At 36.1% G+C, this 26821-nt stretch overlaps 2 protein-coding genes and 1 long non-coding RNA gene across 13 annotated transcripts in view; 2 read left to right on the top strand and 1 right to left on the bottom strand.

Annotated features, from left to right (window-relative positions):
- LOC141753307 (stromal interaction molecule 1-like) overlaps positions 1 to 26821 on the top strand; it is a 102289-nt gene that overhangs the window by 49175 nt on the left and 26293 nt on the right. For 2 of the 5 annotated variants that reach the window (XM_074611831.1, XM_074611832.1), the window contains exons 8-14: positions 10166 to 10343; positions 11289 to 11456; positions 11562 to 11662; positions 12551 to 12786; positions 13357 to 13443; positions 15925 to 15988; positions 17819 to 19986. In XM_074611831.1, coding sequence (XP_074467932.1) covers positions 10166 to 10343; positions 11289 to 11456; positions 11562 to 11662; positions 12551 to 12786; positions 13357 to 13443; positions 15925 to 15988; positions 17819 to 18275 — 1291 coding nt within the window. In that variant the 3' untranslated portion in view covers positions 18276 to 19986. Of the gene's footprint in view, positions 1 to 10165; positions 10344 to 11288; positions 11457 to 11561; positions 11663 to 12242; positions 12518 to 12550; positions 12787 to 13356; positions 13444 to 15924; positions 15989 to 17818; positions 19987 to 26821 lie in introns of those variants that run through there. The other 3 variants (XR_012590427.1, XM_074611833.1, XM_074611834.1) reach the window with 3 other exon arrangements.
- LOC141753310 (uncharacterized) overlaps positions 12997 to 26821 on the bottom strand; it is a 24164-nt gene continuing 10339 nt past the window's right edge. Inside the window, exons 2-5 of the long non-coding RNA XR_012590428.1 lie at positions 22446 to 22592; positions 16012 to 16438; positions 15196 to 15324; positions 12997 to 13533 (exon numbers count right to left, since the gene is read on the bottom strand). This is a non-coding gene — a long non-coding RNA (uncharacterized LOC141753310). The remainder of the gene's footprint in view (positions 13534 to 15195; positions 15325 to 16011; positions 16439 to 22445; positions 22593 to 26821) is intronic.
- dub (duboraya) overlaps positions 24752 to 26821 on the top strand; it is a 16380-nt gene continuing 14310 nt past the window's right edge. For 2 of the 7 annotated variants that reach the window (XM_074611837.1, XM_074611840.1), the window contains exon 1: positions 24777 to 24958. In XM_074611837.1, the coding sequence (XP_074467938.1) occupies positions 24953 to 24958 (6 nt within the window). In that variant the 5' untranslated portion in view covers positions 24777 to 24952. Of the gene's footprint in view, positions 24959 to 26821 lie in introns of all 7 variants that reach the window. The other 5 variants (XM_074611841.1, XM_074611838.1, XM_074611839.1 and 2 more) reach the window with 5 other exon arrangements.

Below are 26821 nucleotides of genomic sequence, written 5' to 3'. Positions count from 1 at the left end.
AAAAGTTACAAAAAAAGGTCATAGTATAGTAAGTTGAAAAAAGTCATAGTATAGCACGTCGAAAAAAGTCATAGTATAGTATGTCGAAAAAAGTCATAGTATAGCATGTCGAAAAAAGTCATAGTATAGCATGTCGAAAAAAGTCACAAAAAAAGTCATAGTATGGTAAATTGAAAAAGGTTACAAAAAAAGTCATATAGCATGTCGAAAAAAGTTACAAAAAAAGGTCATAGTATAGCATGTCGAAAAAAGTCACGAAAAAAGTCATAGTATAGCATGTCGAAAAAAGTTATAGTATAGCATGTCGAAAAAAGTCATAGTATAGCATGTCGAAAAAAGTTACAAAAAAAGGTCATAGTATAGCATGTCGAAAAAAGTTACAAAAAAAAGTCATAGTATAGCATGTCGAAAAAAGTCATAGTTAGCATGTCGAAAAAAGTCACGAAAAAAGTCATAGTATAGTAATTCGAAAAAAGTCATAGTATAGCATGTCGAAAAAAGTCACAAAAAAAGTTATAGTATGGTAAATTGAAAAAGGTTACAAAAAAAGGTCATAGTATAGCATGTCGAAAAAAGTCATAGTATAGCATGTCGAAAAAAGTCACGAAAAAAGTCATAGTATAGCATGTCGAAAAAAGTCACAAAAAAAGTCATAGTATGGTAAATTGAAAAAGGTTACAAAAAAGTCATATAGCATGTCGAAAAAAGTTACAAGAAAAGGTCATAGTATAGCATGTCGAAAAAAGTCATAGTATAGCATGTCGAAAAAAGTCATAGTATAGCATGTCGAAAAAAGTCACGAAAAAAGTCATAGTATAGTATGTTGAAGAAAAACACGAAAAAAGTCATAGTATAGCATGTCGAAAAAAGTTACAAAAAAAGGTCATAGTATAGCATGTCGAAAAAAGTCATAGTATAGCATGTCGAAAAAAGTCACGAAAAAAGTCATAGTATAGTAATTCGAAAAAAGTCATAGTATAGCACGTCGAAAAAAGTCATAGTATAGTATGTCGAAAAAAGTCATAGTATAGCATGTCGAAAAAAGTCATAGTATAGCATGTCGAAAAAAGTCACGAAAAAAGTCATAGTATAGCACGTCGAAAAAAGTCATAGTATAGCATGTCGAAAAAAGTTACAAAAAAAGGTCATAATATAGCACGTCGAAAAAAGTCATAGTATAGCATGTCGAAAAAAGTTACAAAAAAAAGTCATAGTATAGCATGTCGAAAAAAGTCACAGTATAGTAATTCGAAAAAAGTCATAGTATAGCATGTCGAAAAAAGTCATAGTATAGTAATTCGAAAAAAGTCATAGTATAGCATGTCGAAAAAAGTCATAGTATAGCATGTTGAAAAAAGTTACAAAAAAAGGTCATAGTATAGTAAGTTGAAAAAAGTCATAGTATAGCATGTCGAAAAAAGTCACGAAAAAAGTCATAGTATAGTAATTCGAAAAAAGTCATAGTATAGCACGTCGAAAAAAGTCATAGTATAGTATGTCGAAAAAAGTCACGAAAAAAGTCATAGTATAGCATGTCGAAAAAAGTCACGAAAAAAGTCATAGTATAGCATGTCGAAAAAAGTTACAAAAAAAGGTCATAGTATAGTAAGTTGAAAAAAGTCATAGTATAGCACGTCGAAAAAAGTCATAGTATAGTATGTCGAAAAAAGTCATAGTATAGTATGTTGAAAAAAGTCATAGTATAGCATGTCGAAAAAAGTCACAAAAAAAGTCATAGTATGGTAAATTGAAAAAGGTTACAAAAAAAGTCATATAGCATGTCGAAAAAAGTTACAAAAAAAGGTCATAGTATAGCATGTCAAAAAAAGTCATAGTATAGTATGTTGAAGAAAAACACGAAAAAAGTCACGAAAAAATTCATAGTATAGTAATTCGAAAAAAGTCATAGTATAGCACGTCGAAAAAAGTCATAGTATAGCATGTCGAAAAAAGTCACGAAAAAAGTCATAGTATAGTAATTCGAAAAAAGTCATAGTATAGCATGTCGAAAAAAGTCACAAAAAAAGTTATAGTATGGTAAATTGAAAAAGGTTACAAAAAAAGGTCATAGTATAGCATGTCGAAAAAAGTCATAGTATAGCATGTCGAAAAAAGTCACGAAAAAAGTCATAGTATAGTAATTCGAAAAAAGTCATAGTATAGCACGTCGAAAAAAGTCATAGTATAGTATGTCGAAAAAAGTCATAGTATAGCATGTCGAAAAAAGTCATAGTATAGCATGTCGAAAAAAGTTACAAAAAAAGGTCATCGTATAGTAAGTTGAAAAAAGTCATAGTATAGCACGTCGAAAAAAGTCATAGTATAGTATGTCGAAAAAAGTCATAGTATAGTATGTCGAAAAAAGTCATAGTATAGCATGTCGAAAAAAGTCACAAAAAAAGTCATAGTATGGTAAATTGAAAAAGGTTACAAAAAAAGTCATATAGCATGTCGAAAAAAGTTACAAAAAAAGGTCATAGTATAGCATGTCGAAAAAAGTCATAGTATAGTATGTTGAAGAAAAACACGAAAAAAGTCACGAAAAAATTCATAGTATAGTAATTCGAAAAAAGTCATAGTATAGCACGTCGAAAAAAGTCATAGTATAGCATGTCGAAAAAAGTCATAGTATAGTATGTCGAAAAAAGTTACAAAAAAAGGTCATAGTATAGCATGTCGAAAAAAGTTACAAAAAAAGGTCATAGTATAGCATGTCGAAAAAAGTCATAGTATAGCATGTCGAAAAAAGTCACGAAAAAAGTCATAGTATAGTAATTCGAAAAAAGTCATAGTATAGCATGTCGAAAAAAGTCACAAAAAAAGTTATAGTATGGTAAATTGAAAAAGGTTACAAAAAAAGTCATATAGCATGTCGAAAAAAGTCATAGTATAGTATGTTGAAGAAAAACACGAAAAAAGTCACGAAAAAATTCATAGTATAGTAATTCGAAAAAAGTCATGGTATAGCACGTCGAAAAAAGTCATAGTATAGCATGTCGAAAAAAGTCACGAAAAAAGTCATAGTATAGCATGTCGAAAAAAGTTATAGTATAGCATGTCGAAAAAAGTCACGAAAAAAGTCATAGTGTAGCATGTCGAAAAAAGTTACAAAAAAAGGTCATAGTATAGCATGTCGAAAAAAGTTACAAAAAAAAGTCATAGTATAGCATGTCGAAAAAAGTCATAGTATAGCATGTCGAAAAAAGTCACGAAAAAAGTCATAGTATAGTAATTCGAAAAAAGTCATGGTATAGCACGTCGAAAAAAGTCATAGTATAGCATGTCGAAAAAAGTCACGAAAAAAGTCATAGTATAGCATGTCGAAAAAAGTCACAAAAAAAGTTATAGTATGGTAATTCGAAAAAAGTCATAGTATAGCACGTCGAAAAAAGTCATAGTATAGTATGTCGAAAAAAGTCATAGTATAGCATGTCGAAAAAAGTCATAGTATAGCATGTCGAAAAAAGTTACAAAAAAAGGTCATAGTATAGTAAGTTGAAAAAAGTCATAGTATAGCACGTCGAAAAAAGTCATAGTATAGTATGTCGAAAAAAGTCATAGTATAGTATGTCGAAAAAAGTCATAGTATAGCATGTCGAAAAAAGTCATAGTATAGCATGTCGAAAAAAGTTACAAAAAAAGGTCATAGTATAGTAAGTTGAAAAAAGTCATAGTATAGCACGTCGAAAAAAGTCATAGTATAGTATGTCGAAAAAAGTCATAGTATAGTATGTCGAAAAAAGTCATAGTATAGCATGTCGAAAAAAGTCATAGTATAGCATGTCGAAAAAAGTCACAAAAAAAGTCATAGTATGGTAAATTGAAAAAGGTTACAAAAAAAGTCATATAGCATGTCGAAAAAAGTTACAAAAAAAGGTCATAGTATAGCATGTCGAAAAAAGTCATAGTATAGTATGTTGAAGAAAAACACGAAAAAAGTCACGAAAAAATTCATAGTATAGTAATTCGAAAAAAGTCATAGTATAGCACGTCGAAAAAAGTCATAGTATAGCATGTCGAAAAAAGTCATAGTATAGCATGTCGAAAAAAGTTACAAAAAAAGGTCATAGTATAGCATGTCGAAAAAAGTTACAAAAAAAAGTCATAGTATAGCATGTCGAAAAAAGTCATAGTATAGCATGTCGAAAAAAGTTATAGTATAGCATGTCGAAAAAAGTTATAGTATAGCATGTCGAAAAAAGTCACGAAAAAAGTCATAGTATAGCATGTCGAAAAAAGTCATAGTATAGCATGTCGAAAAAAGTTATAGTATAGCATGTCGAAAAAAGTCACGAAAAAAGTCATAGTATAGCATGTCGAAAAAAGTTACAAAAAAAGGTCATAGTATAGCATGTCGAAAAAAGTTACAAAAAAAAGTCATAGTATAGCATGTCGAAAAAAGTCATAGTATAGCATGTCGAAAAAAGTCACGAAAAAAGTCATAGTATAGTAATTCGAAAAAAGTCATAGTATAGCATGTCGAAAAAAGTCACAAAAAAAGTTATAGTATGGTAAATTGAAAAAGGTTACAAAAAAAAGTCATAGTATAGTAATTCGAAAAAAGTCATAGTATAGCATGTCGAAAAAAGTCACAGTATAGCATGTCGAAAAAAGTCACGAAAAAAGTCATAGTATAGCATGTCGAAAAAAGTCACGAAAAAAGTCATAGTATAGTATGTTGAAGAAAAACACGAAAAAAGTCATAGTATAGCATGTCGAAAAAAGTTACAAAAAAAGGTCATAGTATAGCATGTCGAAAAAAGTTACAAAAAAAAGTCATAGTATAGCATGTCGAAAAAAGTCATAGTATAGCATGTCGAAAAAAGTCACGAAAAAAGTCATAGTATAGTAATTCGAAAAAAGTCATAGTATAGCATGTCGAAAAAAGTTATAGTATAGTATGTCGAAAAAAGTCATAGTATAGCATGTCGAAAAAAGTCATAGTATAGCATGTCGAAAAAAGTTACAAAAAAAGGTCATAGTATAGTAAGTTGAAAAAAGTCATAGTATAGCACGTCGAAAAAAGTCATAGTATAGTATGTCGAAAAAAGTCATAGTATAGCACGTCGAAAAAAGTCATAGTATAGCATGTCGAAAAAAGTCATAGTATAGTATGTCGAAAAAAGTCATAGTATAGCATGTCGAAAAAAGTCACGAAAAAAGTCATAGTATAGTAATTCGAAAAAAGTCATAGTATAGCATGTCGAAAAAAGTCACAAAAAAAGTTATAGTATGGTAAATTGAAAAAGGTTACAAAAAAAGGTCATAGTATAGCATGTCGAAAAAAGTCATAGTATAGCATGTCGAAAAAAGTCACGAAAAAAGTCATAGTATAGCATGTCGAAAAAAGTTACAAAAAAAAGTCATAGTATAGCATGTCGAAAAAAGTCACGAAAAAAGTCATAGTATAGTAATTCGAAAAAAGTCATAGTATAGCATGTCGAAAAAAGTCATAGTATAGCATGTCGAAAAAAGTTACAAAAAAAGGTCATAGTATAGTAAGTTGAAAAAAGTCATAGTATAGCACGTCGAAAAAAGTCATAGTATAGTATGTCGAAAAAAGTCATAGTATAGTATGTCGAAAAAAGTCATAGTATAGCATGTCGAAAAAAGTCATAGTATAGCATGTCGAAAAAAGTCACAAAAAAAGTCATAGTATGGTAAATTGAAAAAGGTTACAAAAAAAGTCATAGCATGTCGAAAAAAGTTCCAATAAAAGGTCATAGTATAGCATGTCGAAAAAAGTCATAGTATAGTATGTTGAAGAAAAACACGAAAAAAGTCACGAAAAAATTCATAGTATAGTAATTCGAAAAAAGTCATAGTATAGCACGTCGAAAAAAGTCATAGTATAGCATGTCGAAAAAAGTCATAGTATAGTATGTCGAAAAAAGTCATAGTATAGCATGTCGAAAAAAGTCATAGTATAGCATGTCGAAAAAAGTCACAAAAAAAGTCATAGTATGGTAAATTGAAAAAGGTTACAAAAAAAGTCATATAGCATGTCGAAAAAAGTCATAGTATAGTATGTTGAAGAAAAACACGAAAAAAGTCACGAAAAAATTCATAGTATAGTAATTCGAAAAAAGTCATAGTATAGCACGTCGAAAAAAGTCATAGTATAGCATGTCGAAAAAAGTCACGAAAAAAGTCATAGTATAGTAATTCGAAAAAAGTCATAGTATAGCATGTCGAAAAAAGTTATAGTATAGCATGTCGAAAAAAGTCACGAAAAAAGTCATAGTATAATAATTCGAAAAAAGTCATAGTATAGCATGTCGAAAAAAGTCATAGTATAGCATGTCGAAAAAAGTCACGAAAAAAGTCATAGTATAGCATGTCGAAAAAAGTTACAAAAAAAGGTCATAGTATAGCATGTCGAAAAAAGTTACAAAAAAAGGTCATAGTATAGCATGTCGAAAAAAGTTACAAAAAAAAGTCATAGTATAGCTTGTCGAAAAAAGTCACGAAGAAAGTCATAGTATAGTAATTCGAAAAAAGTCATAGTATAGCATGTCGAAAAAAGTCACGAAAAAAGTCATAGTATAGCATGTCGAAAAAAGTCACGAAAAAAGTCATAGTATAGCATGTCGAAAAAAGTCACGAAAAAAGTCATAGTATAGTATGTTGAAGAAAAACATGAAAAAAGTCATAGTATAGCATGTCGAAAAAAGTTACAAAAAAAGGTCATAGTATAGCATGTCGAAAAAAGTCATAGTATAGCATGTCGAAAAAAGTCACGAAAAAAGTCATAGTATAGTAATTAGAAAAAAGTCATAGTATAGCACGTCGAAAAAAGTCATAGTATAGTATGTCGAAAAAAGTCATAGTATAGCATGTCGAAAAAAGTCATAGTATAGCATGTCGAAAAAAGTTACAAAAAAAGGTCATAGTATAGTAAGTTGAAAAAAGTCATAGTATAGCACGTCGAAAAAAGTCATAGTATAGTATGTCGAAAAAAGTCATAGTATAGCATGTCGAAAAAAGTCATAGTATAGCATGTCGAAAAAAGTCATAGTATAGCATGTCGAAAAAAGTTACAAAAAAAGTCATAGTATGGTAAATTGAAAAAGGTTACAAAAAAAGTCATATAGCATGTCGAAAAAAGTCATAGTATAGTATGTTGAAGAAAAACACGAAAAAAGTCACGAAAAAATTCATAGTATAGTAATTCGAAAAAAGTCATAGTATAGCACGTCGAAAAAAGTCATAGTATAGCATGTCGAAAAAAGTTATAGTATAGCATGTCAAAAAAAGTCACGAAAAAAGTCATAGTATAGCATGTCGAAAAAAGTCACAAAAAAAGTCATAGTATAGCATGTCGAAAAAAGTCATAGTATAGCATGTCGAAAAAAGTCACGAAAAAAGTCATAGTATAGCATGTCGAAAAAAGTCATAGTATAGCATGTCGAAAAAAGTCACGAAAAAAGTCATAGTATAGCATGTCGAAAAAAGTCACGAAAAAAGTCATAGTATAGTATGTTGAAGAAAAACACGAAAAAAGTCACGAAAAAATTCATAGTATAGTAATTCGAAAAAAGTCATAGTATAGCACGTCGAAAAAAGTCATAGTATAGTATGTCGAAAAAAGTCATAGTATAGCATGTTGAAAAAAGTCATAGTATAGCATGTCAAAAAAAGTCACGAAAAAAGTCATAGTATAGCATGTCGAAAAAAGTTATAGTATAGCATGTCGAAAAAAGTCACGAAAAAAGTCATAGTATAGCATGTCGAAAAAAGTTACAAAAAAAAGTCATAGTATAGCATGTCGAAAAAAGTCATAGTATAGCATGTCGAAAAAAGTCACGAAAAAAGTCATAGTATAGCATGTCGAAAAAAGTTATAGTATAGCATGTCGAAAAAAGTCACGAAAAAAGTCATAGTATAGCATGTCGAAAAAAGTCACGAAAAAAGTCATAGTATAGCATGTCGAAAAAAGTTATAGTATAGCATGTCGAAAAAAGTCACGAAAAAAGTCATAGTATAGTAATTCGAAAAAAGTCATAGTATAGCATGTCGAAAAAAGTCATAGTATAGCATGTCGAAAAAAGTCATAGTATAGCATGTCGAAAAAAGTTACAAAAAAAGGTCATAGTATAGCACGTCGAAAAAAGTCATAGTATAGCATGTCGAAAAAAGTCACGAAAAAAGTCATAGTATAGTAATTCGAAAAAAGTCATAGTATAGCATGTCGAAAAAAGTCACAAAAAAAGTCATAGTATGGTAAATTGAAAAAAGTTACAAAAAAAGGTCATAGTATAGTAAGTTGAAAAAAGTCATAGTATAGCATGTCGAAAAAAGTCACAAAAAAAGTCATAGTATGGTAAATTGAAAAAGGTTACAAAAAAAGGTCATAGTATAGCATGTCGAAAAAAGTCATAGTATAGCATGTCGAAAAAAGTCACGAAAAAAGTCATAGTATAGTAATTCGAAAAAAGTCATAGTATAGCATGTCGAAAAAAGTCACAAAAAAAGTCATAGTATGGTAAATTGAAAAAAGTTACAAAAAAAGGTCATAGTATAGTAAGTTGAAAAAAGTCATAGTATAGCATGTCGAAAAAAGTCACAAAAAAAGTCATAGTATGGTAAATTGAAAAAGGTTACAAAAAAAGGTCATAGTATAGCATGTCGAAAAAAGTCATAGTATAGCATGTCGAAAAAAGTTACAAAAAAAAGTCATAGTATAGCATGTCGAAAAAAGTCACGAAAAAAGTCATAGTATGGTAAATTGAAAAAGGTTACAAAAAAAGTCATAGTATAGCATGTCGAAAAAAGTCACAAAAAAAGGTCATAGTATATATGTTGAAGAAAAACACGAAAAAAGTCACGAAAAAATTCATAGTATAGTATGTTGAAGAAAAACACGAAAAAAGTCACGAAAAAATTCATAGTATAGTATGTTGAAGAAAAACACGAAAAAAGTCACGAAAAAATTCATAGTATAGTAATTCGAAAAAAGTCATAGTATAGCACGTTGAAAAATTCATAGTATACTTGGTCATACAAAGTCCTAAAAAAGGTCACAGAGAAGATGACATACAGATACAAAGTCACTCACCAATGTTTCGGCCATGATGATGCGAATCTTGCGTTCAGAGAAGTAGATGAAGAAGCTAAACAAGCTTTTTAGGACGAACTGGTCCGGCTTAATCTCAGGCTCCACATTGATGGGCGCCATGACGACAGGACCCTTCCCATCTCCAAGCGGGAGTGGTGTCTTCAGTCCCACTGGAGAGGCTGGGGAGTCAGGACAGGTCTATTAGTCTAAGACCTGGGGTTAAATTTTCCTTTTACTTGCTGCAATGTTGCCAAGGATTCAGTGAGTGGGTTACAACTTGAGCGTAATTTATTTGTTTACATTTTGACAAATTGTCACAATTAAAAGTATGCCGAATTATCTATTAGCAGCTCCTGTTTGCAGTTTAGCCATGGATGTAGAGACAACTATCACTGGAGGACTTTCATACTGAAGACTAGAACTATCGCCTCGCAGTTGTATCCCTCCGCCAACAAGTCAAGTTTCATTTTACATCCATGTCATCCAAAAATGTAATATTATAGTATTTCAAAAAATATGAAAAAAGTCATAGTATGTAATGACAACATTTTCATAACATAGTATGTTGAAAAATATAGTATAAAATATAAATCATAGAAAAAAATATAGTATAGTATATATATATATATGTCGAAAAATGTCATAATATAGCATTTACATTTTTTTCAAAAAAGTGGTATAGTATGTCAAAACTTTTTAACATACTTGTTCACTCCCATGTTGATAAGAGTATTAAATACTTGACAAATCTCCCTTTAAGGTTCATTTTGAACAAATAAAAAATTTCATTAATTAGCGATTAAATATTTTAATCGACTGACAGCCCTAAAAAATACTAAACCATTCCTTTTTTAAGGTATGTTGTAAATGTCATAAAAAGTCTTAGTAAAGCATGTCGTAAAAAAAGCATTAAAAAAATCATGTCATAAAAATACCATAAATAATAATAATAGTATAGTATGCCATAAAAAAATTCATGAAAATCATAAAAAAAAACAAGTGGTGGCAGTAATACTAACCGTAGTTCTAACAGTAGTACTAGCAGTAGTAAGAGTAAATACTAGAAGTTGAACAGCCGATCAAAACCACATGTTGTTGTTGTTTCAGGCTGCAGAAGGCTCAGGAGGAGCAGCACAGCGTTCAGGTGGAGAAGGTGAAGGTGGAGGAGGAGCTGAGGGGCGAGATCGACTCGGCCAAACGGGAAGCTCAGCGGCTCCGAGAGCTCCGAGAGGGAACCGAGAACGAGAGGAGCCGGCAGAAATACGCCGAGGAGGAGCTGGATCAGGTAGACGAGTCCACCGATCGGGTTTCAGGTTATCGGACGGCGTTGCTTCTAGGGCACGGACGATCCGTTTATCTCCTGAGTCAATGCTATCACAATACTTGGGTGCCGATTTGATGTGTATTGAGATTCGATATTACGATTCTTTTGCGATTTTTGTTTAACATTTGTAACACTAGTCCAGAGGTCAGCAACCTGCGTCTCTTCAGCTCCTCTCCAGCGGCTCCCTGTGGATTTATAAACATGGAAATGAATAACTGTTTTTGTTTACATTTAAATTTTATTTATCATTGTTGTAGGTCTATGGTACGACGGTACGACGGAGTATTAGGGCCACATTGAGGAAAATAAATAAATCTGAGATTTAGAGAATAAAGTCATAATATTATAAAGTAGTAATTTTACGTGTTATTTTACACAATTTTTTTCCGTTATATTACGACTTTTATTCTCGTAAAGTTATGACTTTATTCTCTTAATATTACGACTTTATTCTCGTAAAATGACTTTTTTTCTCGTAAAGTTATGACTTTTTTCTCGTAAAGTTATGTCTTTATTCTCGTAATATTAAGATTTTTTTTCTTATAAAGTTATGACTTTATTCTGTAAATCTCAGATGTTTTTTCCCTCAATGTGGTCCTAATACTCCGTAGTACATTGTCTCTTTGGCCCTCACTGCGTTAGACTTATATACTATATACTTAGACTATAAACTGTGTTACCTTCATCACAATGATCACATGTTTTGCGTCTCCAGACAGATTTTTTTAGCCTAAAATGTCTCATTTGATAGTAAAGGTTGCTGAGCCATGCACTAGACCATGGGGAAAAAGTTTTTACTTTTGACTTTTACTTTGGAAAATATCTAAATTAATACGGTAAAAATGCAATTGACAGGAATTATTTATTATCCAGCAACCCAAAAATCAAAGACTCACCTCTCTGTAGGTGCGTATGGCGCTGAAGAAGGCGGAGAGGGAGCTGGAGTCGCGGGCTCGCTGGGCCCCACCGGACTGTCTGCAGAAGTGGCTGCAGCTGACGCACGAAGTGGAAGTTCGGTACTACAACATCAAGAAACAGAGCGCAGAGAAGCAGCTAATGCAGGCCAGAGAGGGGGTGAGTACAACAACAACAACAACAACAACAACAACAACAACAACACACACTGAAACACACTCACTGATGATGATGATGATGATGATGATGTTGTTGGTGTTTCAGGCGGAGAAGATCAGGAAGAAGAGGAGCTCTCTGTTCGGGACGTTTCATGTGGCTCACAGCTCCTCGCTGGACGACGTCGACCACAAGATCCTCTCTGCCAAGTGAGTGACCTTTGACCCAGAATGAAGGACAAACAAACACAAATATTGTTGAATTTTAACTAGAAACGTTCCGTTACCATTTGTTCCTTCCCAATACCGATTTTGATACCTGAACTTGCGATATCGGCCGATACCGAGTATCGATCAGATACCAGCATGATAAAAGAAAAATATAGAATTTTTTTAAATAATTTATTTATTATTATTACTATTATAATTATTAATGTTATTATTATCATAATTATATATATATTTTTTAGAATTATTTATTTTGTTATTATTGTTATAATTGTCATTATTATTACTATTATAGTTATGAGCGTTATTATTGCTATGATTATATTATAATTTTTTAGAATTGTTTATTTTAGATTCTTTTAATTATTATTAGTATAGAATTATTTATTATTATTACTGTCATTGTTATTATTATTATTATTATTATTATCAATATTATGGAATTATTTTTTTTTAACTATCATTGTTATTATTGTCATTGTTATTATTATAATTTTTATTTCTTATTATTCTTATTCCCGTTATTCTTCTTCTTCTTCTTCTTCTTATTATTATTAAACAGCTGTGACAAACACAGTGAGGACTACTGTTTTTGAGCGGCGAAGAAGAACTGATAATCGGTTAAAGAAGTTGATTTTTTTCTGGGTTAGTAGATTCTGGTATCGGATCGGTGCGTAGACCGGCGTACTCACCGATACTGAATTTTGGGCAATACCGGATGCATTTCGGATACTGGTATCTGTATCGGAACAACTCTAATTTCAACGGTTGCATACAAAGACAAACACTCTCGAGCTCTTGCGTTCAGCAGGTTCAAACTGTTTCTTACCTGCGGAGGTTCCTCCTGTTAACACCCGCCTCCCCCCTCAGACAGGCGCTGGGCGACGTGACGGCGGCGCTGCGGGAGAAGCTCCACCGCTGGCAGCAGATCGAGTGTCTGACGGGTTTCTGTGTGGTCAATAACCCGGGTCTGGGAGCGCTGGCCGCCGCCCTCAACCTGGACCCGTCCTTCCTCGGCCTGCGACCTCCGACCACTCAGCACGTCCTCCTCTCCGACGACCTCGACGACATGGACGAGGACATCCTGTCTCCCGGGACGCTGCAGTGTAAGTTGATGAGAAGTTTAGATGATCAAGATCTGGAAAGGTCTGGTGATACTTTACATTCGTCTTCTTGTCATTGAGATCGATGCGGACGAATCCGCCGCTGTCGGTGTTGTATTCAGTCGTTTTAATGCATTTCTAATGTGGTCGTGTTGCCCTCTTTCCTGTTAGTAACCATGGTGATGTGTTTAGTGGGCGGAGCGTTAAGTGGAGGCAGAATAATAATAATAATTTTAACGATGGCTGAAGAAAATGCTAGTTTCTCTCAACATGTGCCGTCGCTCACTCTCCAGGATCACCAGTGGTAGTTGAGAAAGTTAACATGAACCAACGGGACCAGATTAGCCGACCCCTACGCCGCTGGAGACTACTGCAGGAGGAGGAGATGGCTGGATAACGCTAGCTAGTCAGCGTTAGTCAGCATTCCTGTTTGACAACATCAGAATAAATAACCTTTACCTGACCTCATCCTCTCTCAGCTCACCTGTGGGCCGCTCCGTGTCTCCATCCCCTCCTCTGATTGGTTCCTCTTTTCTTGGCATCTCTCTCTCTCTCTTGATTGGCTCCCTCCAGACGCAGCGTGGCAGATGGACCGGCGAGTGAGCGACCTCTGGCCCCTGAGTGGCATCGCAGACACCCAGTCACCATGGAAACACTCTGGTTGGCCCTTCCCTCAATCAGCCTCCCCCCTCTCTGATTGGTTCATACCTCTGTGTGATTGACGAGCACCTCCAATCTCCGTCAGGGTTCCTACGATTAAACACACAACAGTAAAATATTTTAAAATTAAGACGACATTTTTTTTCTCACCAGCACTTAAAAGACTTAAAATACTGTCCGAAAAATATAAGAAAATTATATTAAAATATGTGAAAAAATTATTAAATATATCCGGAAATTAATAGTAAAATATGATTAAAATCTCCCAAAAATATGACAAAAATATTTGAAGATTATTAGAAAAATACATCAAAAAAATTAATGAAAATATTCTTTTAAAAGTCAGAAGCTTATCAGAAAACTATAAACTACAAATTAGTTAAAAATGTAAAGAGTAAATGTAAAACAAATAATAATAAATACATTTTTAAAACAAGTTATAACATTAATGATAAAATATAATGCATCATATATGGAGGTAATATTGCAAGGCTCAAAGAAAATTAAGTTTTAAATAATTGCTGTAATGCATAAAATTCAATGATATCAATAATTGAACTTGATATGAAAAATACGAATATTAATCTAATAAACTTTTTAAAAACTAAAAATTACTTTTATAAATGGCGTGTGTTATTTTACGTTACATTAAAATCGTTTTCCGTTGAATATTTTAAGCTATATTAAATTTGCTAGTTATTTTGAACGATTATTTTATTGTAAAATATATTTATGTAATTGTGATACTTTACTTTTAATTCATTCATTCAACAATAAAGAACTGAATCTTTTAATACATTAAATAACTCCTAAAAAAACGCTAATATTAGAAGAATAAATAGCAGAAAATGTCTGATTCGTTGAATTTGACCCAACGATCCCTCAAAAGGAATCTGTTGGTAAATGATCGTAGGAACCCTCATTTCAACTCCTACAAATGAAAAGAGCTTTAAACTCTCTAACGGAGGTATAAATCAACCAGCAGGCGGCGTTCACATGAACATTTGTGATAAAGTCAAAGTTCAGACAACATGTGAAAACATCTCAGTCTTGTATATCAAGAGTAGAGAAACTGAAATTTATGAGTTATCTATGGAACAATTATGAAATTTGTTGAAAAGTTGCAGCATATCAGAACAACGTGCATTAACGTTAGCTCGTTAGCTACAGATGCTGGCTGTCAGGCAGTTTAGCTGACTCACATTAGCCATTTAGCTAACGTACCTCTGCTAGAAAGCCAAGATTAGATGTTGACAAAAGGCAACTTTGAGGGTAGAGCAGGTTGTGCACTAATCGGAAGGTCGGTGGTTCGATCCCCGGCTGCTCCAGGTCACATGACGATGTGTCCTTGAGCAAGACACTTAACCCTAAATGTCTCCTGAAGGCAGAGCCATCGGTGTGTGAATAAGTATTTAGATTAGATCCTGATGGGCAAAGTTGGCACCTTAGCAGCCTCTGCCTTCAGTGTGTGAATGTGTGTATGAATGGGTGAATGCTGACATGTAGTGTAAAGAGCTTTGAGTGGTCAGAAGACTAGAAAAGCGCTATATAAATGCAAGTCCATTTACCACAGAAAATTGCAGATGAACATCAAATATCCAGGAATTAACAATATAGACACCGCTGACTACCTGTAACAATTTAGCACATTGACCAAATGCCATATACTAGGTTTCCACCTAGTCTTATTACACTAAATCAAATGTCTGTGAATATGACGGACAACAGGTGTCCATGTGAACGCCCCCTCACCTGTGCAGCTTCACCCTCCTCTTCCTCCACCTTCCTCCCTCCGTCTGCTCAGATCAGACAAAGCTGTTTGGATGTTTTCCAGAAGAATCTCTTCTTCTTCTCCTCCTCCTCTTTTCACCCTCTGAAGACCTGGAAAACACAACACTATTTTAACAACAGTTTACCTGCTTCCCCTCTTTCCACTAACATCCACTTACAGGTCTGCAGCAGTTAAGAGCACTGAGTAACTGTTTTGTTTTTCAGCTTGGGCACAAGTCAATTCATACAGTTGAATGTTTTAATTCCAAAACACCTCAGATCACTTTTAAAGACAAAAACGTTTCTTATTTTTTTAAGCTAATAACTCCAAGAATATGTGATTGGAAAATTGTATTTTAAACCTGTTTTTCTTTCATAATATGTCTTGTTTTGGAATCACATTTATTTGGAGTAAAAAAATCTCTGATATTGATACTCCGCATAAGATTCGGTCCCTGTTTAGCTAACGAAAGGCAACTTTGCTGACTCACGTTAGCCTTTAAGGTAACATTACAAGTTGTTGAAAACTGTAAATAACTGTGATTCCTCTCTGAAGCTCAGAAAAAAAGGAAAATTTTTGCACTTTATCACGTTTTGCACCTTTTCTCTTTTGCACTCTTCTAGTTTTATAAAGTATTTTCTTCTGAGTTTGAACTTCGTGTGTTTCTGGTTTTCAAAATAAAACTCCTCCTCCTCCTTCCTGTCCTGCAGTTCAGAGTCTGATGCCCCTGCGACAGAGGATAGGAGACCCCGCTCTGGCGTTCAGCTCTCAGAGGTTGGTTGAAGGGCGTGGCTTACCTCAGCCTGAGGGGCGTGGCTTGTTCACATCGTCGCGTCCTCCCAGCGGCCGGCAGCATCGCAGCCTCTCCATTGGCCAGCTGGAGTTCCTCTCTGTTCCCTCTCCGTCTCTCTCCTCCTCCCTGTCTCACCCCTACATCGGCCCGGCCTCTCCTCCTCCTCTTCCTCATCCCCCCGTCCTCTCGTTCTGTCCTCCCCCCACCAACTCCTCCTCCTCTTCCTCCTCTTCTTCCTACACTGAAGGCGCCACTCATTTCTCTGCTGTGCTCTTCCGGTCTTCCTTCTTCTCTTCTCTGGAGGCGCCGTCCAGCCTCCCGCCTGCAGGGGACGCTGCGACGGCCCAGAGGCAGCGCGGTCGCTCCGGCAGCTTCGGGTATCTTCCTCTTCCTCTTCCTCTGCACGGCCGGTTTCCATGGATACTGACGTACTAACAAGACAGGAAAAAAACAGAAACAGTGAGCGTCATTCCTGAAACATTCGTACACACAGATCCGATCTGAACTTTTGCGTACAAATTACAAATTAAGAATTTGTTCATTCATCGTTTCTTATTTCTAAGATATTGAAAGGAAATTTACGAGTGGTCAAGATTTAAAGTTAACGAGTTTTCAGGATTTAGAGATTACGAGTTTTCAGGATTTAGAGTTTACGAGTTTTCAGGATTTAGAGTTTACGAGTTTTGCGAGTTTTCAGGATTTAATGTTTACGAGTTTTCCAAGACGACACGATTTAGAGTTTACGAGTTTTCAGGATTTAGAGTTTACAAGTTTTACGAGTTTTCAGGATTTAGAGTTTACGAGTTTTCAGGATTTAGAGTTTACGAGTTTTCAGGATTTAGAGTTTACGAGTTTTGCGAGTTTTCAGGATTTAATGTTTACGAGTTTTCCAAGACGACACGATTTAGAGTTTACGAGTTTTCAGGATTTAGAGTTTACGAATTTTCAGGATTTAGAGTTTACAAGTTTTACGAGTTTTCAGGATTTAGAGTTTACGAGTTTTACGAGTTTTCAGGATTTAGAGTTTACGAGTTTTCAGGATTTAGAGTTTACGAGTTTTCAGGATTTAGAGTTTACGAGTTTTACGAGTTTTCAGGATTTAGAGTTTACGAGTTTTACGAGTTTTCAGGATTTAGAGTTTACAGGATTTAGAGTTTACGAGTTTTCAGGATTTAGAGTTTACGAGTTTTGCGAGTTTTCAGGATTTAATGTTTACGAGTTTTCCAAGACGACACGATTTAGAGTTTACGAGTTTTCAGGATTTAGAGTTTACGAGTTTTCAGGATTTAGAGTTTACGAGTTTTACGAGTTTTCAGGATTTAGAGTTTACGAGTTTTCAGGATTTAGAGTTTACGAGTTTTCAGGATTTAGAGTTTACGAGTTTTGCGAGTTTTCAGGATTTAGAGTTTACGAGTTTTACGAGTTTTCAGGATTTAGAGTTTACGAGTTTTCAGGATTTAGAGTTTACGAGTTTTCAGGATTTAGAGTTTACGAGTTTTACGAATTTTCAGGATTTAGAGTTGGGTGTTAGGGTTTACCGTTGGTCAGTACGCCACATCGGAGCTTTATCTCTCACTTCTTCTTGCTGACTGGTTTCCTTCCTAACTTTGCTGTGTTTGATCCTTTACATCTTACTCTTGTTTTCTAATTCTATTAATAGTTTGTACTGTTTGATATCGTGTTGATATTATGATAAAACAAGTTAATGTATTTGCCAGCGGATGTACTAATAGTCCTGGATATTCATGTTTTCAATCACAGTAAAATAGCATGTTAGCAACGTTAGCTTCTGCTCTCTCTCTCTCTCTCAGGGACATCATGAACCGCTCCGACTCTGACTCCGCCCTCCCTCTCTCTCACGGCGAATCACGAGGCTTGTACAGCCCCAAGCCCTTCCTCCTGTCCTCCAGGCTCCACCCCCAGCAGGGTCAGGGCTCTGGGGTCGGTGAAGCAGGAGGAGGAGGAGGAGGAGGCCTGGAGAAGAGCTCCAGCCTCGGGGAGCTGAGGGGCAGCCCGGCCGCCGTCCTCGCCTCCTCTAGCTCCACCCGATCCCTCTACGTCACGTCCGACGCCGCCGACGGCCCGACCGTCTTCTCGTCCTCCGCCTCGTCCAGCTCGTCGGGCAGCGGCGGTCGGGGGACGGGCCTCCAGCTCCCGGCCAGGAGGAGCCCCGTGGAGGAGGACGGAGGGGACGAGAGCGAGTCGTCCGGCAGCCGCAGGAGAAACGCTTTTAATAAGATCTTTAAGAAGAAGACGGGACGCCACTGAACGCCACGGATCTCAGACTAAACTCACAAACCTGCCAATGACTCATGATGAGATCTTCATCATGATGAGGGAACCAAACTGTCGCTCACAGGGAACATCGGGTATTAACGCTTCACTCTTATTCAACTTTTCTGACTTATTGTTTTCTCTGTTAAACTGAGAAGATCAGATGTGGACTCAAAAAGTACGACACAAGACACACATCACAACGCCCAGGGGACACGGAGATGAACCTACAACGACACAAACCAACGAAGAAGAATTAGAGGACGACTGAAGAAGGCAGTAAAAATAGAACATTTGACTTTTTCTTCCCGTTTTATTTTCATTTTTAAAGAGGAACTTTGACAGAAGATGATCTTCGAGCTGGATGTTAAGACGGAGTATTAGGGCCACATTGAGGAAAAAAACTAATCTGAAATTACGAGAATAAAGTCATAACTTTACGAGAAAAACGTCGTAAAATTACGAGAATAAAGTCATAACTTTACGAGAAAAACGTCGTAAAATTACGAGAATAAAGTCGTAATTTTACAAGGAAAAAAGTCGTAATAATACGAGAATAAAGTCATAACTTTACGCGAAAAAAAGTTGTATTATTAGGAAAACTTATTACCAGCAACCAACAAAACGGGCGAGAGGACAACGCAGTTTCTTTAACAATCTTTTCCAGGTCCTGATACTGATGATAACGTGGTGCTGATGAAGTTATTCTCGAAATCTCAGATTTTTTTTTTTCCTCAACGTGGCCCTAATACTCAGGATAGGATGTAGATTTAGAGAAGGAATAAAAAAAATTAAATAATAATTTAAATAATTCTTTAAATTTGACCATTTTAATGCCAAAGAGTCTCGCTGTCCAAAAAACAGATCTACAGCATCATGAGAACCACCAAGCACTTAGTTCTAAAACCATGTAAGCTACTCTTATTGGAAGTTGTGTCTTCGCTAACCAAACATAAAGAATCTCCAGCCTGGACCGATGACCAATAACTGAGCTTCGGATGAGTCACGTGACTGATGTCAGACAGATAAAATACGAAAAGACAACTTACTGTTTGTGGTTCAGACCAAAGCAAAGCAGCTAGAAGCGTCTCACAGACTGTAGATTAATGGTGCAGTCTGGAGTAGAAATGAAAAGTGTGTCTGCACAGTTTGACTTAATGACACGCGCAGTAATAAATCAGTGTGTTTTATATCTGAGACAGGATGTGAAGTTTAACTTTATTTACTCTGAACAACGATAAATATCACAATGAAAGAAACTCAGTGGGAGCTACTACGTGTACGTGAGGACTACATTACCCAGAAATCCTGTCACATGATGCCCTCAAACACGTATCAGAGAGGGAAAAACATTTGGTTGCTACGACCTGCAGGAACATTACTCAACGTGTTTTTATTTATAAATGTAAAATCAGAAATAAACAAACTATTGAAGACTGTTGTGGTTTATTTTAATGTTAATGTTTAATGTCTGTTCTTCTTCTGTGGTGGATTTCTGTCTGTACGAACAGTTTTTTAAATATATCAGCTGGAGACAAAGTTCACCGTTTGAGCAAACGTCTCATTGTGACGTCACGTTTTGACACAAACTGAACGATGTGATGACTTAAATTCATGCTGAATTAATTATAATCTCAAATGAATAATGTGTGCTCTGGAATGACAGAATTCATGCTCTTGATTTAATAAACGGTACTCTCAAATAGCTTAACTTGTGCTCTCAAATTAATAAATTACTCTTGAATGACTTAAGCTGTGCTTTAGGTTTAATAAATTGTATTCTCAAATACCTCAATCTGTGCTCTCTAATGCCTCGATACGTGCTCTTGAATGTCATAACTCTCGAGTCTCAAATGATTTCATTCGTGGTCTTGAATTATTAATTTGTGCTCTCTAATTAATGCTCTTATTTCTCTAATAAATCAGTTTGTGCTCTCAAATGACTCAATAATACCTAAATGACTTGATTCAGACTCTCTTATTACTTCATTAATGCTCTCAAATTAAGAAATCATGCTCTTGATTTTGCTTACTCTATTCGTGGTCTGGAATGACTTAATTCATGCTCTTGATTTTGTGCTCTTAAATTAATAAATTGTGCTTTCTAATTACTTAATACAAGCTCTTGGATGTAATAATTAATGCTCTTGAATTAATAAATTATTACCCTTTGAAATTCTGCTCTTTATTGACTGCAGCTGTGCTCTTATTTTAGTAATTCATGCTCTCAAATTTAAATGTAATGCTCTCAAATTACTTCATTCGTGATTTTGAATTATTAATTTGTGCTCTCGAAATTAATATCCCGTGCTCTCATTTCTCTAATTACGTAGTTTGTGTTCTCAAATAGCTTTACAGCACTTAAATTACTTGATTCAAGCTCTCACCTCTCAAAATGACTTAATTAATGCTCTAAAATTAATAAATCGTGCTCTCGAATGACATGACGTTGTGCTTTTTCTTTACCAAATTTCTGCTTTTTCCTCCCGATTCCAGATGTTTCTACTCACATTCACACTTCAAAAAATAAATAATATAATAATAATAAAACTATTAATAATAAATAATAAAACTACAAACTCTTTTTACACCAAATTAGACGCCAAAATAAAACCATTAGTCTTTCCTCTCTGTTTAACCAGCAGGAGGCAGCACAGAGCCGCTGGAGAACAGCAGCAGACGGAAGAGAAACAACATCTAGGGCTTCGTTTTGGTCGTTAGAGGTCAAACTCAGCTGATTAAATGATAATTAAAACCTCAATCTGACCGTTTAGACTTTAAGTCGTTATTAGTCGTGAATGTAAAGAAAATACAAAGTAACCAGGTTGTGTGTTCCTTCAAAATATGCTCCACAAGTCAAGTCCCAAGTCATGTCCAACAAGTCACATGTCAAGACCACTGAAGTCCTGAGTAAAAACAAGTCCCAAGTTAAGACAATGAGTCCCAAGTAAAGTCCCAAGTCAAGACCTTAAAGTCCCAAGTCAACTACCAAGTAAATACCAACGAGTCACAAGTCAAGACGATGAGTCCCAAGTCAAGAACTGTGAAGTCCCAAGTCAAGTTCCAAGTAAATACCAACAAGTCCTGAGTCAAGTCCAACATCCAGACTAACAAATCTTAATCAAGCCCAAGTCAAGTCCCAAGTTAAGAACAACAAGTCCCAAGTTAAGACGACAAGTCCCAAGTCAAGTTCAACAAGTACTTGAGTCAAGTCCAAAGTCAAGACTAACAAATCCCAAGTCAAGTCCAAGAAGTCACTAACAAATCCCTAGTCGAGTCCCAAGTTAAGACAATGAGTCCCAAGTCAATGCCCAAGTCAAGACCAGTGAAGTCTCAAGTCTTGCCCCAACTCAAGACCAACAAGTCCTGAGTAAAGAAAAGTCCCAAGTCAAGACTAACAACTCCCAAGACAAGTCCCCAGTCAAGACCTAAAAGTCCCAAGTCAAGTACAAAGTAAATACCAACAAGTCCAGAGTCAAGTCCCAAGTCAAGGCTAACAAGTCCCCAGTCAAGACCTAAAAGTCCCAAGTCAAGTACAAAGTAAATACCAACAAGTCCAGAGACAAGTCCCAAGTCAAGGCTAACAAGTCCCCAGTCAAGACCTAAAAGTCCCAAGTCAAGTACAAAGTAAATACCAACAAGTCCAGAGACAAGTCCCAAGTCAAGGCTAACAAGTCCCCAGTCAAGACCTAAAAGTCCCAAGTCAAGTACAAAGTAAATACCAACAAGTCCAGAGTCAAGTCCCAAGTCAAGGCTAACAAGTCCCCAGTCAAGACCTAAAAGTCCCAAGTCAAGTACAAAGTAAATACCAACAAGTCCAGAGACAAGTCCCAAGTCAAGGCTAACAAGTCCCAAGTCAAGTCCCCAGTCAAGACCAGCGAAGTCCCACACCAAGTACCAACTAAATACCAACAAGTCCCGAGTCAAGTCCCAAATCAAGACTAACAAGTCCCAAATCACGTCCATAGTCAAGTTTAAGTTTAACTCCACACCTTAAAAACACATTTTTGGTCAAACATAAAAAATGTCTCAGATCTTTGTGTTTCTAGTCGCTCTGATTTCATGCAGAAAACTCAGGTTTGTGTTTTTTTTCTGTGTTGTTGACAGAAGCTGTGATGTTGCGTAACGTCTTTCTGGTCACATTTCCTGTTGCATTAATTTCACCTTATATGGTTTCCCTCCTTCATAACCTCATAACGCCGCCGTGTTTTTTCCCGTCTGCTTCACTTCTCCCCTCCAACCACATCCTGTGTTTCTGCTCAGAGGACAAACCGCCATCACCGATTGGTCCGAAGATAGCCTGAGACACACCTTAAAGGAGAAGAGGAGTTTATAATCTTGATTATTAACCAGTGACCTTGTTGTGTTTGTCTGTAAGAATCTTTAAAAGCTGTTTCACATCCCAGAATGCCGCCCTGCAAGAGGAAACAAAAGTCCTCCATTCAAAACCTCATTCAAAAAGTCGTTTTTGTTTCGGTGTGTTCACCAGGATTGTTGGTTTCAGATTCTCTCCTTATGCAACCAGCGTTGTTTAAAGGTGGTGAAAACTCTCCAGTTTGGGGGAAGAAGTGAAGAAACTCAAAAAGGAGAAATGAAAGTAGAACTTTTCTCTACTCGAGTGGCTCAACTTCCCTTTAGAGCGCCGGAGACACCCTGCAGAGCAACAACAGGCGGCAGGTTCCTCTTCATCCACATTAACAACACTAATTAAACTGATGAGGAGTTAGACCATCTCCACACTCAGGGGGGGTGGACAAAATAACAGAAACACCTGAACGGGCTGATAAAAGCTCATAAGGAGGAGATGATTAAGTTTCTGTGGTCAAACTGAGATGATTATTGTGCCGTTGAGCAAATATTCGGTCAGTGTTCGCGTCTTATTAGAGACACAACAGCTGCATCGTACTCTGGAAGAAAATCTGAAGTATGAAAACTCAAATCTAACCAGAATGCCCTTTAATTCTAAGTTTAAAAGGACTTTTTAGGACATAAATACAAGTCAAAGTCATGTCCCAAGTCAAGACCAGTCAAGTCCCAAATCAAGACCAACAAGTGACAGAGTCAAGTCCCAAGACAAGTCCAACAAGTCCCAATTTAAGACCAGCAAGTCTCAAGTCAAGACCAGCAAGTCGTGAGTAAAGACAAGTCCCAAGTTAAGACAACAGGTCTCAAGACCAATGAGTCCCAAGTCAAGACCAATAAGTGACAGAGTCAAGTCCCAAGTTAAGACAATGAGTCACAAGTCAAGATCCTAGTCTAGACCAAAAAGTCCCAAGTCAAGTACCAAGTAAATACAAACAAGTCCCAAGTCAAGTCCCCAGTCAAGACCATTGAAGGCCCAAGTTAAGTCCCACGTTAAGACAACAAGTCCCAATTTAAGACCAGCAAGTCGTGAGTAAAGACAAGTCCCAAGTTAAGACAACAGGTCTCAAGACCAATGAGTCCCAAGTCAAGACCAACAATTGACAGAGTCAAGTCCCCAGTCAAGTCCCAAGTTAAGACAATGAGTCAAAAAGTCAAGTTCCTAGTCTAGACCAAAAAGTCCAGAGTCAAGTCCCAAGTCAAGACTAACAAGTTCCAAGTCATGTCCCCAGTCAAGACCATTGAAGGCCCAAGTTAAGTTCCACGTTAAGACAATGAGTTCCAAGTCAAGTTCCTAGTCTAGACCAAAAGGTCCCAAGTCAAATACCAAGTAAATGCCAGCAAGTTCCGAGTCAAGTCCCAAGTCAAGACCAGTGAAGTACCAAGTTAAGTCCCAAGTAAAGTCCCAAGTTAAGACAATGAGTCCCAAGTCAAGTTCCTAGTCTAGACCAAAAAGTCCCAAGTCAAGTAACAAGTAAATACCAACAAGTCCCCAGTCGAGGTCCAAAGTCAAGACCAGTCAAGTCCTGATTCAAGTCCCCAGTCAAGACCAACAAATCCCTTGTCAAGTCCCAATATGACAATATATATCGTCGAAACGATATAAAAATGCCTATCGTATAAATGTATATGATAAAAAATAACGTTTCTATCGCAATATAGGCTATAAAACCTTCACATAAAACAGTTATGTTCATTTGGCAAAGTACTTTTCTTCTGTCAAGTATTCACACAGGTGAGTACAACAATATACTTTACCGTGTGGTTATTTCATATAGACTATTAATTTATTGAATTACCAGAAAACACCCAAAATCCTGATATATATCGTTATCGAGATATGAAATGACCTATATCGTGATATATCGTGATATATCGCCCAGCCCTATGTCGTACTATTTATACGCCTTCCCGTGAGATCGGGATGTGCATCACTGAGCTGATAGCATGGCTCTTAGATATTGTTATTTACTATGTTGTGTAAATGTTTTGCTGACTTGTGACCTCCTGTCAGCGTCTTCTATATTTCCCCCTCACTCACTCACGCTGACTGGTTTCTGTGGCGGTGCGACCATAAATCAGATGTTATTACATGAAGCTGCTGCAGAAGAAGAAGAAGAGAGAAATGATGAACATGTGACAGAACATGAGCTGCTGTCTCTCTCTCTCTCTCTCTCTCTCTCTCACTATGTGTCTGTAGTGACTCTGCTGCTATATTTAACCTGCAGGCCGACTCTCTCTCTCTCTATCTCTCTCTCTGCTTCACACATAGTCGACATAAAGGAGGCAGCTGAGAGACGACGAGCAGGATGGAGGTAAAACTTCTTCTAATGTTTCTCTGCTGCTGCTTCTGCTCAGTTTGCACTTGTTTTTGTTCTGTTTGGAGAACACAAAGAGGAGTAAACTTCATTCACTCTCACCAGACTTCATCACATTTCTGCTCATTTCTGATGTTGTTTGTTTGTGTGATATAATAATACATAAATCTGGCAGGTTAGATTTGATTAGAAACTTTATCTGTCCTGAGAAAACTTGTTGTTTGGCGCTGAGCGACTGCACAGAGGAAATCAAACTTTGCATCAGATTTCATCAACATGGTGTTTGAGGCGTGTCGTCAGCTCATTTACTCCCTTTATTGCAGCTGTATTTGGGCGTTAAAGTTGAATGTTTTGCAGTTTAATGAATTGCAACACTTGTGTTTTTCTGCAGCGAGAAACGTACAGATTCACGTTACTTCATAAAATGTAAAACATGAATTCAAATATTGCAAAAAAGTTATTATTTTGCCATTTAAATATCTGGTTCACAAGTATGTTTTTTCACTCACAAGTACACAAACAGTTCAGTGTGTTGATGAGATATCAGATTTATAAGAAGATCGCATTTCCATCTTTTAAATTCTACACCGACTCCATCGAAACCCGGATGTCGGAGCTTTCCAACGGTGTTTTAAACGCAGTATGCAACGCATATTTGTGGATCAGAGGACGTTTCTTGCTGCGACAAACGTCTCAAGACATCCGCAGATAAAACGCGAATGATCCCAAACGTGATGTAAAAACACGTCGGTGAACTTATTTTGACTTTAAGATATTAAAATTATATTTTAATCATTTTATTTGTGAAGTTTAAAAACATGTCAATGCAGCAGTTTCCTCATTTTTAAGACATTTGTGAGACTTGTTTTCATCGTGTTATTAATGTGGAATAACGTGTAGAGCAACATGCTGCATGTGTGTGTGTGTGTGTGTTCACTGACCTGGAGGTTACTGCAGGTCACTGACAGCACATTCAGTAACGTCTGTGGTGAAGTTACCCTATTTTATAACGATGAAAACATATTACAGATGCAGAATTATTGAAATACATAACACAATTTGGACGTATTTTTGCAGTTTTGTATTTAACGCAGCAATTTAATAATTAATAACTAATAATGGAACTGCCACAATTAGTGGATTTGTGGAATTGGTGGATTAGTTCACGGGAGTGAAGTAGATCTAAGTTTCAAGTTTGGTGAACTTTGACCCACAAAGTTGCACCAAATAGTAAGCCGGTTTCTACAGCAGCAGAAGTATTCAGATGCTTTACTGCAGTAAAAGTACTAATACCACACTGAAAATACTACACTACAAGTACAAGTACTGCATTCAAAACCTCATAGAGAGTAGAACTAAGATAAACTTGTGGAACCAAATAATCCAACCTCAAAGACCAAGAGCTTTCAGACACTCGTCCTGGTCTTCAAGCCGAGACACAATGTCTTTGGAATAACTTCATGTGTTGCATTAAAGGCGAATTTACAAGAAGACACGAATAATTAAGAATTTGACGTAGACGACGTTTCGCAGAGTTTTAAAGTTTCCCCTCATTCAACAACAGGAGTCTGGGTTACATGAGTTTATCTTTAAAACTAGTAAACCTGATGAATCCATCGGTACCAACCAGGTCAGACTAGCTGGTCATGAAGGAGGTTAGATAATGCTCCAAACTTACACTAAATGTTGGCGAGGAAAAACTGTCATGTCCATGTTCAAAGGGGTCCCTTGACCTCTGACCTCCAGATCAGTGAATGTAAATGGGTTCTGTGGGTACCCACGAGTCTCCCCTTTACAGACATGCCCACTTTATGAGAATCACATGCAGTTTGGGGCAAGTCATAGTCAAGTCAGCACACT

Source organism: Sebastes fasciatus, chromosome 16 (assembly GCF_043250625.1).
Source record: "Sebastes fasciatus isolate fSebFas1 chromosome 16, fSebFas1.pri, whole genome shotgun sequence".
NCBI lineage: Eukaryota > Metazoa > Chordata > Actinopteri > Perciformes > Sebastidae > Sebastes > Sebastes fasciatus.
Note: the sequence above shows the minus strand (reverse complement) of the source record. Positions and strands in the feature narration are given on the sequence as shown.